Source organism: Canis lupus, chromosome 6 (genome assembly GCF_048164855.1).
Source record: "Canis lupus baileyi chromosome 6, mCanLup2.hap1, whole genome shotgun sequence".
In the NCBI taxonomy this organism is placed as follows: domain Eukaryota; kingdom Metazoa; phylum Chordata; class Mammalia; order Carnivora; family Canidae; genus Canis; species Canis lupus.
Window position 1 is genome coordinate 36,798,676 of NC_132843.1, and position 18,306 is coordinate 36,816,981.

General features: G+C 51.7%; 1 protein-coding gene across 1 annotated transcript in view; it reads right to left on the reverse strand.

The window, feature by feature from the left end:
• LOXHD1 (lipoxygenase homology PLAT domains 1) overlaps positions 1-17,888 on the reverse strand; it is a 167,089-nt gene extending 149,201 nt beyond the window's left edge. The window contains exons 1-4 of the mRNA XM_072829473.1: positions 15,134-17,888; positions 9,130-9,244; positions 2,716-2,796; positions 749-933 (exon numbers count right to left, since the gene is read on the reverse strand). Of these exons, the coding sequence (XP_072685574.1) occupies positions 749-933; positions 2,716-2,796; positions 9,130-9,244; positions 15,134-15,263 (511 nt within the window). The 5' untranslated portion in view covers positions 15,264-17,888. The remainder of the gene's footprint in view (positions 1-748; positions 934-2,715; positions 2,797-9,129; positions 9,245-15,133) is intronic.
• Positions 17,889-18,306: the final 418 nt, after the last annotated feature.

The window sequence follows — 18,306 nt, forward strand, 5'->3', positions numbered from 1 at the left end:
TCCTTGTGACCTTGCCAGGGTCACTATCAAATGCCTTTCCCTCCGATGGCCCGTGACTCTCTGCAAGCAAGGTGTTACGACGGTGGTACCCACATGTGATGTCCCCCTTTGTGGAAAAGCAAATATGTCCAATAATGAGGTGAGGTGAGGTTAGAACTTTAGTGGACAGAGTGTGATACAATAAGTCATAAGATATGGTGTGGTTCTCACATGATTTGTTCACCCGCCTCTTATTGAGCTAAAATGACTGAATTTCAGGCTTTTGGTCAGAGATGCACTTGAAATCAGTTGTTTCCTTCCTCATAAAATCAGGAAGCGCTAGGGACTGCTTGATGGAGCTCTGGAAGCTATGAGTTGATCCCCACCCACCATGCCCCGGCCGTAGCTCACCTTCCTTTGGGCATCAGAGGAAGGGCAAAGAAATAGGAAGACAATGAAAGCTGCCTTCGACCTCAGAGAGGACTCTCAGTGGAGAGGCCCATCAACAAGAGTTATTGAAAACACAGGGGATGCTCAGGACTGTGCCCACCCCTCCATCATGCCTCCTGGTCCTCTTGCATTTCCCATTTCCTTGAGCCTCCAGAGCACATAAGATTGCTCTTGGGAAGGTCATGTGGAGAAGATGGGGCTTCAGTCAGGCTCTAGCCAACAGGAAGATCCCGGAGGAATGGCAAGGGGACACAGAACGGCCCAGAGCAAGACAGAGGCATGAGCCAGCCCTGGCAGGCAGGCCAGCCTCAGCACTGACCTCGGGGCATGTCCATGGGGTCGAAGCTGGCCAGCAGGTCACGGCACCACTGGCGGTCACCTTCCACCTTGCTCAGCCAGCTGTTGCAGTTGAAGTAGTAGCGGAGGTGAGGCCGCTTCATGTCGGTCACAATCACACGATCCAGGTACCAGCTGGCGTTCAGACCTGTATTGTCGTGCTCAATCCTGGGATGGAAGCAGACACCTGCACGTCATTGGCAGAACAGAGACGACACCCCTTCCACACTGGAATACCCAAATGTTTACTTCCAGGAGGGGTGCCATCATTTTGTTCTTATGGTTGCTTTACCCCTTGAACCCTAATGTCCTCATCTGCAAAATGGGAATACTGTGCAAGGTAGAGGTGCTTACTGAGCGTTATGTGGTTACATCACCAGCAAGGTCATATTGCCTTCCACAAAAAATCCAGGATTGCCCAGGCTTGTGGCAGAACTGTTTTTGAGCTTCCCTTCTCTCCCTGATCCCCAGACGCCCAGGGCCCCCAGATACTCACCTTAGCTGCGCCACCCAGACTAACCACCTCCCACCCCCACCATGGCCATCAAGACTGATGTTGCCCCATGGAATTATCCCATGAGCTGCATGTGTGAGCCATGTATGTAAGCTTAGATTTTCTAGAAGCCACATTAAGAAAAGCAAAAGAACTGGTGAAGTTCATTTTAATAATGTATTCTATTTCATCCATTTATCATTTCAACATGGGATCATGAGAAAATTTACTAATAAGATATTATACACTCTTTTCCTAAGTTTTCAAAAATCTGGTGTGTGTATACACGTACGGTGCATCTCCGTTTGGACTAGCCACAAGTCAAGTGCTCAGTAGCCACATGTGGCCAAGGGCTACTGTACCAGGCATCATCAGATCCACACTCTTCAAGACCTGGCCTCCTAAATTGCCTCTACTTCTTATAGTCCTCCACATGCCTGGTAGGCCCAGTTCTGGGCCTACCCAGACCTTGACCCCTGGATGGCCTCACTCTGCACCAGGTATATCTCCTCCCTGCCCATGGCAGTGAGGCCTTATCTTTGCAGGCCCTCATGGGACGAACACAACTCAAGACAGCACACAGCCCCAATGGACCAATGACACACATGACATACATGAAGATGTGTGCTTCTGCCTGGCAGAGGGTCCAGCACTTAGTAAGGAGCTCAGAGTAGAAGTCGCATTTCCCCACACCAATACCCTCTGCCCTGCCATCCCCCTTCCCTCATGCAGCTGGTGCCAGGAACTGCTGTGTCCCTTATTTCCCCATGAAAGACAGTTCATGGTCCTATGGTTTCTAGTGGGAAGAGGAAAAATCGGAACTGAACTGAGGAAGCATCTGACTCCCGTCCAGGCCGTAGCCTGGGTGCAGGTGATCCTGACATTCTGACAAATGGGCATAAACTGAACGGCCTGGGGAGTAGGGAGGGAGAGGGGAAAATAGGGGTAATTGAAGGCTCTTCCTTGGCAACCAGGCTCCCTCCCCACACACTCACACAGACACCCCCAGAGATAGACAAGCTCTCCGTCAAGAGGCATCCGGCCACGTGAGCCGGCATCTCTAACACTTGCTGAGTGCCAGCTGCCCTCTAAGCCCCAACTCGTTGAGTCCTCACTAACTCAGGGTGGCAGGCACCGTTACTGCAAGTGAGGGAAGGGGGGTTGAAGTGGAATCGTCCAAAGTCCCACAGCTAGCAGGTGGCAACCCGGACTCGGAATTTGCTCCTGACCACCAAGCTGGTGCCTCTGGGAGCTCATTTCCCAAGACTGTGAGAAACTGTCACAAATTGTCTTAACCTAAAGAAGTGAATCTCTACTAGGCAAGTTTAGGGCACAATGACTCAGGGTGGGAGGTAAATGACACCAGGGAGTGATCAACACCCAGAAAGTAGTGACGTCAGTCCCTGATCTACCCACCTTCATCTCCCTCCCTCCCTGGTCAGGGGCCAAATTCTCACCTGATTTTGTAGATGAGGCCCACGTTGTTGGTTCTCACCCGGAACACGTCAACATTGGCTTTCTCGAAGGCAGATTCACTCCTACAAAGAATGTGTGCACTATTAGCATGGATCTGCACTTGGCCCACAAGCCCGGGAGGAGAGCCGAGGGCTGCCATCCCCTTTCTTCCTCCACCGTCCCAGTCCTGGGAGGTGCTACAAGTAACCACCCCCATTCTGAGAGTCCTTTCTGACAGAGGGCAAGGTCAGTTGGTACCCGCTCCTTGCTTTCACAGTCAAGTTCTTCTGTGATACTTGCTGTGTGTCCTGCGAGTGTGGCAGGCGATACTGGCCCCACTTTACAAATAAGGAAACTGCTAGTTAGTAGAGCTGGGACCAGAACCCGGATCTCCAAAGTCATGAGCTGGGACCAGAACCCGGATCTCCAAAGTCATGACCCAGTGTCATGCTCTGGGTTGGGGACAGTGGAGGAAGAAGGCAGGCAGAGTGAACTCCAGGGTGCTCTTGGGTGTGCAGGCCCCCAGCCTCTCCTCCCTTGCCTTGTTCTTGCTGGTGGGGAATTGTAATGGCAGCCCCAAGTGGATGCAGACCTTGGGTGGCAGTCCACAGTCCTGCCATTCCAATAAGACAGGAAACACTCAACCCAAACCAGCACCCCTGGGAAGCGGGGCAGTGAGGGAATGCGTGTCTGGCATCACACAGATGGTGTGAACAGAAGCAAGTACACCTGTGATGTTCCTCAATTTGCTGCCCAGGTGAGTTCAAACTCAGGAGCATCCTAGATTCCATCAGCTTAGATGCAGGAGACGCAGGAGGGCTGGAGCAGCCTCAGCTCGGAGTCCTCCGGGAGCCGAAGCCTGAGTCTCTGGCGGACACCTGCTGCGTCCTCTGTGTGGGCTGGGACCCTGCCAGGGGAGCCTGCTCATGCCCCTTCCCGCCAGCCCCACCCGCAGTGAAGCCCTCCCAGGCCGGACAGCTGTGTGCCTCCCCACCCCCCCGCCCAGGCTCCCCACTGGGGCTCCCAGCACCAGCTCCAGCACCCAGCCCATAGGGAAGGAAAAGAGAGGAACACCAATGCCTATTTCTTGACCGTGACGGTGTTTCCAGATAAAGAGGAAGGTGAGGAACCTTCTCTCTAAGGCAACAAGTCTCAGACTCAGTAACAGAAGGCTTGTGAGGTTCTACGGACCCTGAAGCTGCGGTGTGTCTGCAAACAGACCCACTTTGGCCAACAGTCCATCCTGAGAAGTTTCCTTAAGGTGGGCACATTGTGAGACATGAGGCCTCAGCCCGTCCCAAAGCAAGCAAAGCTCATGAAGCCAGGTGACAAGGGGACGCGGAGGCAGCCTTGTCAGGGGAAATGTTGAGGTCTGGGCACAGAGGGTGAGGAGGAGAAAGCAGCAGACACTTCTGGCTTTTTGCTCAAGTGAGAGGGCCTGTTTGCTGGCTCGCTGCACACACCTGTGGGAACCTCAGTTCCAGAAGTGAATAACAACACACCCCATGTTTTGTTACAGGGTCAAAGCAGTGGTGCCATGGCATGGAAAACACACATCAGTCCTGTGCCTCGGGAGTGTGTGAATGGGAAATAACGAAGCGGCTAGGAGAGATTTTCTGTTTCCACACGAGACAAGGAAATGCATTTTTAGAACAGACAGGAGTCTCTACATCAAATAAATAAATAGTGGCCCTGGGGAGCTGTGTGGGAGAATATTATGCAGCCATCAAAAGCTCCTGTTATAGAAGAATAGTTAATAGAACAGAAACAGGCTTACGAGATAGGCTTATGAGAAAAAGCAGATTAAAAATAGAATGTATGAACAGAACGACCAACGCAACAGGATGCCAACTGCATTTAAAAACAATGGAGTGAAAGGATTTATACAAAAACAGCGTGTCTAGATGGTGAGACTATCATGAAGTGCTGGTTATTTATTCATGTCTGTGTATATGTAAGTTTTCCAGAGGAAGCGCATCCTGACTCGTAATCATGGAAACGGTGCAGTCCCGAGTCCGCAGCCCCCGCGCCCCACGGCCCGCCGCGGCCTGGTGTGAATCCTCGGGACGAGTCTGACGACTGTCAGGCTTCAACTGCTGCAGGGCCTGGAATTTGGGGAAACAGCCAGTGCCGACGAGCAGGGGGGCAGAGGTGGGTGGTTTGGAAAGAAAGCAGCTGGCATCCTGGGGAGCCTCGGCCCACAGCCTCTTCTGGAGGAGCCCTGACAGCTGCCTTTGACCTTCAGGAAGGCCCTGTGCCCTTGGCCAGCTGGCAGGTGGATGCAGACGTCCCCGTGTGCGTGTGATAGCCAACCACGGTGCTTTACTGTCACTCAGAAAACAAATTTTAAAAAGCAAGGTGGCAGGAGGCAGGCCAGGAGAGAAAGGTCTACCAGGATGGTGTCGGGACTACAGCAGAGCGTTCGAGGATATGACAGGATGTGGAGCAGCTGTCCCAGGAGCTCTGAGATGGGGCCCAGCTCTCCCTGGCAGAGAGAGGAAGGCCTTCTGTGGCCCAGGGCCTCTCCCCAGAGGAAGGAAGGGAAGGGCCGCAGAGACAGGCCTACACGGACCCTCTTCTTGCAGGGAGGTGACAGGATAATCCCAGGTGAGCTCCAGCCGCAACCTACCCGGGTCAGATTCCAAAATCCCCACTTCTGGGAAGTCAAAACGCAATACCAGTCGGTTTTCAGAAAACTGACTGGAGGCAAAGTAGAAGTACCAAAGGACAGAGGGGTTTTGGTACCTTCTACTGTTTTCCCCCTGCAGTAGAAATGCAGACTTGCTCACGTATCTTTGTGGGAGGCGGCTTCCCCGGGGCTCCCAGTCGCTCCACGGATGAAGGCTAGTGCAGTACACAGCACCCGCGCCCGCCCGTGCCTGCCCATTCGGCAGGGACCCCTACCCAGGAGAGGCTTTAGCAGGTCACACGGGGCATTTTAGCCGCCAACCTGGCAGAGCCAGCAGGCTAAGATGCCGGGCAGCCTCTTCCACTCAGATGGTGAATTCTCAAAGGGAGAACCATGTTCCAGAAGATGCATGAGATACCATCCTTTTGCCATATCCTGAACCTGTGACCCCGTGCTGAGGGTGGTCCTGGGTAACAGGGACGGGCACCCAGAACATGGGGACTTCCTCTGGGAGCCACAGCTGTTGATGCTCAACTTGTGGTGGACACCAGCTGACAGGGGACCGAAGTGAACATGTCACACTCTTTGCTGCCTGAGCGGGGACTCCGTGTACACCGAGGAGCTTAGACACTGGACCACGAGGGTCGGAACAATCAGCATGTCAACATCGGGCCCCAAATAATTGCAGCAGGATTATCTTGCATCGGGAAATAAACGTTCTAATAAGTCACGGGGGAGGCAGATGAAGTCCTGGGTTACAGGAGGAAAGACAGGAGGCGGAGCAGGAGCAGAGGGGAGAGAGACAAGAGAAGACACGTGGGAGGGGAAAGTGGGGTGGGGTCATGGCCAGAGGCCAGGAAGAAAGCAGCCGGATGAAATTGCAGGATGGGCAGTGGCTTAATCCTAAAATAATGGAGCCTAAGATTGCATCTTAGGTCATTTGCACTGCCCTGCTGGGAACTCGCCCTGGTGCCCTGAGTATGAGGGCAGTCAGACAACTCAGAACACCTCATAGCCTGTGTGTGTATGTGTGTGTGTGTGTGTGTGTGTGTGTGTGCGCGCGGGTGCGCGCGCACGTGTGTATGTGTGTAAAGCAAGGAAAAGGAGCTCAGTTCCATTTGACACACAAGTTGGCTTTGGGGTGACACAATGTGGCGAGGAGGGGAGAGCCACTCACAGTGAGATGAGAGATTGGAAGCCAGTCCCCAGGGTCGGGGAATTCCTTGGAAGGCGATGCTCCCCTCTTAGGCCCAAGGTCTCCATCTTGAACTGAAAGCATCTGAGATGGTGAGGATGGTGTCTTTGCAATTCTCTCTGCAGACACTTCCTCCGGTCTTGCGGCGGCCAGATTAATCTTTCTGGGCCACCTTGCAAGTCGGGCCCCCACTGATCAGCTTGCAAACAAGGCCTTCCAAGGCGGGTCCTCCCCTCCTGGCCACCTGCTGCCTCTGTGCACCTACAGACTGTTCCCTGTGGTCTAAAGTACCCTCTTCGGGGCCCTCTCTCATCGGAGTCTTCTTCCCTCCCCGAGGCCCAGATCATGTGCCCTTCCCTGTGAAGTCCCACTGCGGCTGCCCTGACAGCATAACCTACTGAGCTCCAGCTGTTTGCAAAGAGCTGGGGGAAGGATGGGGCTGATGAAGCCACCCTCCACTCACTGTCCACTCCACCTGGCATCCCTCTGCACATCACCTCCCAGCCTCCCAGGACCTACCACTGAGGCCACAAAATGAGCCCTGACTCTGAAAGCACCCACTCTCCCTGGGCTCCTGCAGTGCCCCTCAGGCCAGCCTAACCTGGATCCTGGCCTGACCTGTGCCCCCACTGCCTGACCTGGAGCATGACATAGGTACGGGAGAGAGCCGCAGAGTCACAAAGAAGCAGGTGGTGATCTCTGTCCGTGGGGCTTGCGTGGAGATACTGACCTACATGTGACACCTGGAGCCCTCCTGGCCCTGACACTCGCTCTGCCATGATGCAGTCTTCCCTTCCCCACTGAGGAGGAAGGCTGAAATTCACGCTCCCGGGAACGGGGACTCAGTGACAAACCTTCACGCTGGTTTAGGAGAGTGACTCCGGGGCTTTTCCGGGAGGCTATTTGGACAAATGAAAATGGTGAGGGGGGAAAGAACAAGGGGACTATAGGTGCAAGAAAGCCTGAAAGACAGCAAGAAACCACCAGAAAAGGAGAAAATGGTTCTTTTTATTTAAAAGAGGCAGGTTAGGGACTCCAGAAACACCCTGACTGATTTCCCTTGAGCTTAGTGGCTTCTCCCTAGAATAGTGTGCTTGGGGGAAGTGACATGGCAAAGAGGATGGTCATTTCATGTCTTCTCTTTACCGTGCCCACATTACTGGAGAGAAAGAGCTCCGCAAGCCAGTCACTCTGCACACGGTAAGCAGTACAAGAAGGTGGGTACCCTGTTCTGCAGAAACGGACAAAATAGGATGTTATGCCTGCCTCAGTGAGGCCACATGTACACCGCAGCCTGTTCGGGGTTAACCTGGGACACAGGCCAGATGAGTCTACGGAGCACGGTGTTCAGGATGTCCTGATCTGGGGGCCCCACCCCTCCACAGCTCCCCCTGAGACTCCACCCTCCACACCCGCTTCCCCCTGGGGAGGTGACAACCCGGACGCTCAGGAGGCTGCAGGGGCTCCCACATACCCTCTGGGCCACAGGGCCTGTGCTGGAGGACATGTCCACATCAAGGACCTGGGGTCTGAGGACCAGCTTTACCATCTAGAAGCTTCATGACTCAGAGCTAATCTCTGCTCCTCTCTAGGCCTCCGTCTCCCCATGAATGAGTTGAAATAAATTTAGTGGTTTTTCACATTTTCCTTGGCTAGAGAACTCTTGGCGCCAACAAAATCTGACTCAGAAACTCAATGGGCAAGACAACCATAAGTCAAGCTGCTCTGGAGGAAGGAAGGATGGGGGGCACAGTAGGGCTCGGAACCAGCTGACTGATCCCTGGTTCCATGCAGCACAGATTGAAAACCAGCTGCCTAGAGCACTGCTGCAGCCCCTGGACAGTTCTGGAATTGTAGAACTCTGCTAAAGCATCCCCATATTTTGCACTGGGTATGTCTGTGTACAACGTGTGCGGTTGGGGGAGAGGATCAAAATAAAGAGGCAGCAGCCCCTACTGTCAGTGGATTAGAAATGACATGGAGGACACAGGCATACACAAAAACAGACACACAGAGCACGTTTGCACGAACACACAGGCACTAGCACACACACAAGTAGTCCATATGGCTGACTCAAGTGTGCATTTGCTGGCACGCAGGTGTCATGTGGTGGTGGGTCATGGTGTCACCCGTGGAGAGACACAGGTCCAGAGCATTTTAAACTCCCGGCTCCTTTGAATGCATGATTTTGTTTCCACCTCTCAACTGCCCTGTGAGTTTGGTAAAAGGGGGATGATCACTCCCAGATGCTAGCTGAGGAAGCCAAGGAGGCAAAGAGATTTGGCCAAAGTAACATGGCAACCACATGGCAAAGCTGGACCCAGACCCAGGGTTCCTGCTCCTGATTGTCTTCTCCCACATCAAGGGACAGCTAATAGATTTTCCTGGGAATTCTGAGACCCAAAGGGGCCATTACTTCACACAAAAACCAACAGGGGAGCTAGGGAAGGTTGACCCCCCTGGTTGAAATGTCGTTAGCAGAGGTCCCACGCCCCTTCGTACACCTGACACATGGGTCTTCTCCCTGGGCTCCAGAACCATGTCAGTCCCGACTAACAGCCACAATCCCACTAAGGCCAAGTTGGTACTCACTTGCTGGTGAGATGGAGCTTGGGAGAGAGCCCATTCTCTCCAAAAATGGTGATGAAGACATTAGCATCTGTCCCTGCACCACGAACATCCCCCGTGGCTGTGACCACCTCGTACACTGGAGGGGAAAAGAGGACAGATCACAGGCTTATAAGAAAACCCAGAATCCTACATGGACTTAGAGAACCGTAGCTCCTGCCAGCCCCGCAGGGGATACCCAGCCACCAAGGTCTCTATAAACACTTGCTATAGTCCACACGCCTTTGAGCCGGGGTCAGAGCCAGCCACACCAAGTCCTGCTATAAGACCAAAACCTCCCAGTTAATGCAGCAGGCTCATTCTACAGGTAAGGGACCTGTAGGCAGGGGGGAAAGCCTAGGTCACATGCCACCCAGTGTCAACACTAGAGCCCAGCCCAGGGCCTCTGGACACCTCATCTGTGATCTTTCCAGCACAGCACCCAGATGCCTCTTAGGCATGGCCTTCAGAGCCTGCACCTGGCTCCCACCTTCCTCTCTGCCCTCTATGAATGCAGTTACATTGCGAGCCCTCATCTCCCCTGACCTCCTGAGCACTGCCATCACAGGCTCAGGATGAGCCATCCCAGAGCTGAGTAGCGCAGAGCGTGGTCGGGCTCCCTTCCCAGCAGGGGCATTGATATCCCCACTTTCTGGTTCTAGAGGCCTGTGCTATTTGCTGTTGATGCCTTTTCTTTTGAAGTCCTTGGTCCTGATGAAGATCCCAGTAGAGGCCCCATGAGGAAAGAAAAGAAGCAGTACTTTTGTACAACTTCTTGTCTCTTGTGATAAACAAATCCTTAATTCTTGGTGGTCTACATCACAAGGGTGCCTGAGCTGTACAAAAGCCCTGGAGCCCTCCCTGGGACAACTCCAGGACCTGAAGTGTTGCCCACATGGCTTTGCACATACACAGTGGTGTTTCCAAACTGAATGTCCACAGCAGAATGAACAGCATGGTGGAAATTCCAGGACCACATCACATGAGAGAAGACACAGAGGTCTGGATATGCATGGTTTGGGGAAGAGTCTGGGGTGCAAGAGGGATGAGGAAGCTCCCTCAAAAGCTGATTCAAAGGTACACAGCTCCTTCTTAAGTAGCTCATGAGCCATAAAAATTTAATATATTGGACTTAATTAAAATGAAGCCCATTAAAAAAAAGAAATGAAGCCCGTGATGAGAATGAAAAGACAAGCCACAAACTAGAGGATATTTGGAACGCGTATATCTAACAGAGGACTCATGCTCAGACCATGTAAAGAATTCACATAAATCAATAAGGAACGCAGATGCCACACTAATTTTTTTAACGGGCAACAAATTATTTAAAAGATAAACACACACTTACCGTAAGACCCAGACATTCCACTTTTGGGTATTTTCCCAAGAGAAATAAAAACATGCCTACACAAAGACCTGCATACAAATATTCATAGAAACTTGATTCACAGTAGCTCTAAATTGGAAACAACCTAAATATCTAACCACAGAAGAATGGATAAACAAGTCGTGGTATATCCATACAATGGAATACTACTCAGCAACAGAAAGGACTGAACTACCCTCATATGCAATATAGATGAATCTCAAGCAGCTTATGCTGAGCAAAAGAAGTCAAACACAAAACACTATACACTATAGTGTTGTTTACACGAACCTTTAGAAAAAACTAATCTATTTTAACAGAAAGCAGAGCACAGTTTCCTAGAGTTGGGAACAGGTGATTTGACTGAAAAGAGGCACAGGGAACTTTGGGGGATAATTTAAATGCTTTATATATAGATTGCCCTAAGGGTTACACAGATGTATACATTTATCAATGCCCATCAAACAGCACATTTACAATAGGCACATTTTATTATGAAGTGATTATAGTTCTTTTTTTTTGAAGTGATTATATTTCAATAAAATTTTATTTCAATAAAATTGAAACGTGGGCAAAAGACTTAAACAGGCATGTCATAGAAGATATCCAAATGGCCAATAAACATATGGAACAGTGCTCAGAATCATTATTCATCAGGGAAATGCAAATTGAAATTATAATGAGATACTACAATATACTCACCAGAATGGCTAAAATTTAAAAGACTGACAATACTAAGGGTTGATAGGAATGTGGAACCACAGGTACTCTCATACACTGTTGGTGGGAGTGTAAATTGGTACAAGCACCAGGAACTAAACATATGCCCCCTCTACGACTCAGCAATTCTAATTTTAAATCAAAAAGAAATGAGTATGTGTGTCCATCAAAAGATATATATGAGATTTGTCGCAGCTTTATGCATAATAGCTAAAAACCAGAAATAACCCAAATGCCCACCAACAATAGAATGGTTAAATATAAGATGCATTTATAAAATACAATAGTATATAAAAAAGAACAAACTATATAGCAGGTAACAACAGGTAAATCTCTCAGAATGTTGAGTGAAAGTGGAGCTAGACACAAAAATGTGTCTACTATATGCTTTTGTTTGTCTGGAGTTCAAGAAAGGAAAAAACTAATCTAAACTGTTAGAACCAGGAGAGCTGGTACCTCTGGGAAAGAGAGTAAAGGAACTTTCCAGAGGTTGGAAATTTTCAATGTCCTGATCCGAATGGTAATTACACAACCATGTACATACATGAAAAGTCATCAGGCTGCACCTTTATGAAAGTTTTGTACTGTATATATATATTACTCCTCAATTTAAGAAATTTAATTAAAAACTCAATTCAGATAGCTGAAGAACTATCTTGTGGAGGACAAATACCGTATAGAAAACACAAGGTTGTGTTTGGCTCCAGAGAGGAGGACCCCAACTAACAATGTGCACTGCTCAGCACAAAGAACAATTGGCACCATAGTGTTGCTCCTACCACAGAGCCTGGCAAGTGGGAGGGACACAATAAATAATTGCCCAGGGGAATGAATGAATGAATGCCCAAGTGAATGAATCAATCAATCAATGAAATGGATGTAGACTATGGAACTAAATTGACCAATATTTGAATTCCACTTCTACTATTATTGGCTTTGTGATTTCAATCAAATTTCCTACAGGGCCTCAATCTCCTCATCTCTGAAGCAGGAATAATTTCTTCCTTGAAGGATTATGAGAAGATTAAATCAATTAAACAAAATTTCCAACGTTCATTCTCACTGACTCCAGCATTTCCACTTCTGGGAACTCATCTTACAGACACTCTTCCACAGTCAAATGAAAGACATGCATTCCTTAAGTGGTAGACTGCCAGCATCATCACCATCACCATCATCACCCCCACAGTCATCGCATCATCATCATTACCTTCATGGGCATCGTCAACATCGTCACCATCATCACTATCAGCATCAGCATCATCTCCGTTGCCAACATCAACAGCACCATCATCATGCCTGCCATTATCCCCATTAACAGCATTCTCAGGGAGGCTGCCTTGGAATACTGTACCCCCAACAGATGCTAGGCAACCCATGTCTGGGATGCACAAGAGGAGAGTGTCCCAGGGCTGGAAGTTTGTGCAGGATGGCTCCTGAGGTCCCTTGTGTCTCAGGTTCTGATATGAGTCACTCTCTTCCCCCTCGTGGCTCTGTCTTAGCCAGGAAGCCCAATGCACTGGGCTCAGCCTCCCTCAGAGCACTAAGAGAGCCTCTCTGCTCCCTCTGGCTATTGGTGGTTTCCAGTGTAGCCTGGAGGTGACCTGAGGAACAGAGAGGGAAACTTCCTAGGATTTCTCCTTTTCCTTCTTCTTCTTTCCCATCACACTCACCAAGAGTCTCCCTGTAACACGAGAACCCAGGATCAAGGCGGGTGGGAAATATGTCATTCTAGAGAGTAGCAGTGACACTGAGGGTTTGGCGTGTGACTACCATTAGCGTCATCCACATTTCCTGCCAGCGTCCTGCCCTGACTGGAGAGCCCATGGGTCCACATCTCTTAGAAATGTCAAGATGGCACCCACCTCGGCTTGCTCACCTCCAAGTGTTTCTACCACAGTCCAGAGCAAGCATCAACCAGACCAACTAGAATCAAATTCTGACTCTGCTACTTACTAGCTTTGTGATTTGGGGCAACTTACTTAGCTTCACCATGCCTCATTTTCCTCATCTGAGAAAGAAGATAAAAACTCTACCTGCTTCTTGGGAGGTTGTGAAGATTACATTGGTTAATACGAGTGGAGCGCTTCTCCTTGTGCCTGGTGCTCAGTGTGTCATGCTATGTGGCAGCACTGAGCGGGGAAGTGGGGACTTGCAAAGCATTTTTGAAATTCTTGTTCTCTCTCCCACTTATGTTTCCCAGGGCCTCAGCCTGTAACCTGTGAAATGGGACTAATCATTCCTGCCTTGACCGTTCTTGGGCATCTTTAAGATTGAATGTGAGCGTGGAAGTAAAAAAGGGTAGAAAGAATAGCAAACATGTGAGGGACCAGATATCACACCAAGGCATGCAGAGCCCCTGAACAGAAGTGGACAGGGTGGCAGCTACGGGAGGCTTGAGAATATACTCACCAGTACCCACGTGGGCTGGGTAGACCACCTCGGAAGCTGAGGGTACTCGGCAAGGGCCCTGCAACCATGTCCAGCTGCAGGCCCCTCCCCACTAACTGGCCTGAGTTTGGGGTGCCTGTGCTGGGGGAAGACAGTAATGCCTCACTTGTTCCAGGCCCACCTTTCCTCTCCACAGCCCTTGCCTCCACCCCGGGAGGCACCCAGGGCACCGTGCCAGCAAAGGGACCCCTGTTGAGCCACCGCCTGCACGTGGTGACCACTTTCTCAGAGTCTGGGTCTGTGCTCAGAGCTGGGTGAAGAGCAATGACAAATAAAGGAGGCCTTGCTTTCATGGGGGGCAGGGTGGCTGAGGCTCAAGAAGCTACAAGCCCAACACACCAGGCTCACATGAAGCAACAGAACAAAGAAGTGAATATAAGCAAGGAACTCATGGTGAACTGGAATTAAGGAAGGCTTCGTGGAAGAGGGGGACCTGAGCTGGGCTTTCAAAGTTAAGAAGAGGAAGAGAAAGGGGAGAGTGAATAAGTCCATGGAAAGGCACAGGCAGGCATTCAGTAGCTATCTGGTGACTGAAAGGATGACCGAGTGAACAAATGGATGGATGGACAAATGAATGAATGAGTGGCTGGATGGATAGATGAATGAATGAATGAATGAATGAATGAATGAATGAATCTGGGGCTTCTAGGGACTAGCAAGCCACTTTGGAGGAAGCCCTGAGAATTTAATGCCTGCAGGGACCAGGCAGGCTGTATCAGTGAGTGAAACAGACCTGAGTGCTCCCGTCTGAGTGATAGGGAGCGGGGGGACTGTGACAAACTAGCTGTCCACAGCCCATCGGCACTCACCCTCAAAATCTTTCAAAACATTGTAAAGGCAAAAAACAAAAAAACACAACCAAAGAAAACCAACCAAACAAAAACCCTCTGCAGGCCAAAATGGACTCGTGGTTCCCCAGTCCAGCCCTCTCTGGTCACCTGGTAAGAAGGTGGGCACCTTGAAGCAGCCTCAGTACACCCCAGGGGAGGATGACCTGGAAGGACAAGCCTGCGGTGCAAGGCAGCAAGTGCTGTCCCCATGTGAGCCCCAGGCCCCTTCTCCATCACATTGTGGCAGCCGTCCGCACCCTCACTGGGCAGGTGGTGAGGGGTGAGGCCTCCTCCCCACACCCCTCCACAACCTGAGCAGAGCAGGGGGCTCTGGGCCATGGGGCCGCAGGGCGGAGACCAGGCTGGAATTGGCTGTCAGGATGCACAGGTCTCCAGAGTGTGGGCACTGCAGTTCCAGTCTATTCTGTGCACCTATGACTTGGCGAAGGGCGCCTGGCCTTGACTGCAGGGGGGACCCTAGGGTAACGCCCGCCCAGGTACTCTGAGGTGATGGATCGCAGCCCCTGTGGGACGGTGCCCGGGCCAGAGCTGGGTGGGGACCTGCAACCCCTCCTGGGAGCTTGGGAACGGGCCCTGTGCACCGCCCTGCCCGCCGCCGCACCTTTGGCCTTGTAGTACTCATGCCCCAGCTCCTCCTCGTCGTCCTCCGAGGCGTAGTTCAGCAGCTCCTCCTCGTACAGGGCCAGAAAGTCGATGTCTTTCTTTCTCCTCTTTTTCTTCTGGGGCATCATTTTGCCGGCTGCCCCTTCCTGGCACTTGCAGCCTCACGGTGCCCACCTCCTTGCACGTTTGTGGCCCTGAGGCCTTTCCTCTCTGACCTCCTGCACCCCAACTCTGGGTGAAGCAGAGCCCACACCTGGGGTCCCTGTGTCCACAGCTTGCCCCTGCTCCCCTGTCTTGAGCAGAACCTCAGTGCCCTATCTCTGGCCTTCCTGTCCCTGGCCCCTCTCTCTGCCACTCGGTCATCAGACGTCTCCTCTTGCACCTGCCCTGGAGTTTCTCCTTGGGCCTCATCTCTTATTCATGGGGACAGAGGGCAGGCTATCCTCCTTACTCCGCCCCCTCTCCTCCCTTCATGGAGAATCAGATGACAATAAGCCCTTGGCATCTTTTTCATACCAGGCCTCACAGCAAGGGGGCCCCCCTGGGGCCCCTCCAGGTCACCCCAGTGGCAGGTGGGGGCCTCCCCCACGGAGATCCCCCTAACCTCACAGCATTCCAGGGCCATGAACAATGTCCCCAGGGCCTAGAGCCTTCCTCAAGAGGGCAGGGCCCCAAATTCTCCAAGCTCCCAGGACTCAGAGGCCTCCATTTCTTTCCATTATTCATGACCTCTGCTCACCTTACGAAGCAGGCAAGGTTCTTACTGGATTCTTCTTGTTCCATCTCTCTGCTTCCAACTCTTTGAGACCGCTGGCTTCTGGAAGAAACTATTTGGCCAGAAGACACCCTGCTGCCCTTTGGAGACACTGCCCCAAGCAGCACTCTGACAATCCACAGAGCGTTTTCTGAGGCCAGGCCAGAGCCATGGACGCTGGGGAGGCCTACTGCATTGTAGGTGACCCCCACATGCCCGGACAGGCCAGGCAAGGGTAACCAGCATCCATTTTAACAAGAACTCTCCCATTTGCTCACATGGCTGGCTGCACTTTCAAATGAAATGGTACAAACCCTCATAGCCCCCTCCACTTGGCCCTAACTACTCCAGCTCCAGCCCCACACAGGGCATTTTGAGCTGGAGCAAGAGAACCAGGCCCAGAGGCCTCCCCACTCTCCGATCTGCAAGATAAGTTTCCCTTAGGACCCCTAGACTCCTCTTCCTTGCTTCTTTTATTTTGCTAAGATTTTATTAAGGCACTTAATTAAGATTTTATTAAGATTTCTTACAACCTGAGTTGTAAGATTTCTGTGTAAATCCTGAAACGCTGGAAATTTCCAATCTGCTTGGAACTCTCTATCCTTTGGTCTTGGCAGTAGGAGGCTTTAGACAGAACTAGAACTGCTCACCACCTCCTGGTTGTGTGGCCTTGGACGAGGCCTGGCTCTCCATCCGTGGAAGAGGGATAATGACCCATTAAGGCATATCGAGCACTTGTAGAAAGTGCTCAGTAAGCAGAAGCCTCTGGAACACAGTAGGGGCTTACTAAATGCCTGCAACTCCTAATCAGGGCTTATCTCTTATTTGGCATGGTGGGGGCGGGGGGTGGAGTGAGTAATGCTTTGCTATCATCTCAGATTATTCTAGAAACCCTCCTTTGGGTTCCACATGCAAGGACTGGCCCCATGGGTCCTCCTTCCTCTGTGGGGCCCAGCCCACAACAGCATATCAGAGGCCATGGGTGCACACATTGCCTGTGAGGACTATCCAGTAAGGGCCTATTTCCTTCTCCATCCAGGGAGCAGGGATCATGCTTCCCTGTTCACCGGTAGGCTCCCAGGACCTGTCATATGCCTGGCACCCGATGGCCCTAGCAAGCATTCAGAGATGGGCGCACACGTGTACATGAGCAAACTGCAGGCAGAACCATAAAGCAGCCATGAAACACAAGGCACACCAGCTCCCCAAGGAAAACACAAGGAACGGATACCATTCTGGGCACATTGGGCCTCAGAAGAGGACGCTGCCTTGTGAATGTGAGCAAGCCGCCAAAGGCGGCCTCACACAACTCTGGGCACTGCCTGCAGGAAGGCAGGTTCCCATCCAATCCAGGAAGAAGGATGGGACCCTGAGTGCCACCTGGGGTGACCTGCAGCGGCAGATGGCGTGGCTCAACGTGCAGCAGCAGTTGCTCCAGAGGCCCTCGTGGATTTGGCCTGGACAGCCCTCCCCACCAGGTAGCTGGGATACCTGATGATGCTGGATGGCAGGTGCAGGCCGACAGGGGACTGACCACAACAGGTCACCCAGCCAGGGGCCACCGCAGAGGGCCAGCAGCCAGAGAAGAACATAGCCGGCTCCAAGCTCAGCCCAGAAAGGGGCTCTATCCCCAGGCCAGCAGGAGGAAGGCCTCTGGCAGCAGGAACCTGGCCCCTAGCATGAGGGGGATGAGCTTTGGAAGGGAGAAGGGAGCTGACCTGCAGCAACCACAAGACTTTTCACTAACCACTCTGTTGTCACCTGTGTCCTACCACCTCTCTGCCCAGAGGTCAGCCCACTGACTGTGCCCTGAGTCCCAAGGCCCCAGTGCCCAGGACCACCACCTCACTTCCTCTGTTCTGGGTCTTCTCCCTTCTGAGATTCCGCCAAGGTCAATGTTTCCTAAAGTGGGATTCCAGGAATGCCAGGATTAGCCCCGCAGAACTCACCAAGTGCCGATTTCAGACCCCTCACATCCCTCCCACCATCGCCCCAGCAGACCTACTGAGTCAAAATCTCTGAAGATGAAACTTGGAGATCTACAGTTTCAACAGGTCCCTCTCTTCAGCCAGGGTGGGGGTTGGGGGTGGGGAGATGTACTAAATGTACTAAAATTAGAGAGTAGGAAGGCCTTACACCCACCCAAGTGACCTCACTCACTCCATCAGTTCACCTGAGCTAAGAGGCAGCGTCTATCCATCCTCCGTCCCAGGTGTGCACCGCCTTGGTTGCGCACTGGAGTCACCTGGAGAGTTTTTAAATGCTGAAGCCTGGGTCCCACCCCTGCAGATGCTGATCTACAGGGTCTGAGTTGGCAGCGGAGCCTGGGCACTGGGAGTTTCCAAAGCTTCCAGCAGATGCAGGACATCTGAGCACCAGTCAGCCTCACACCCCTCCCCAGAGTCTGGGGCAGCTTC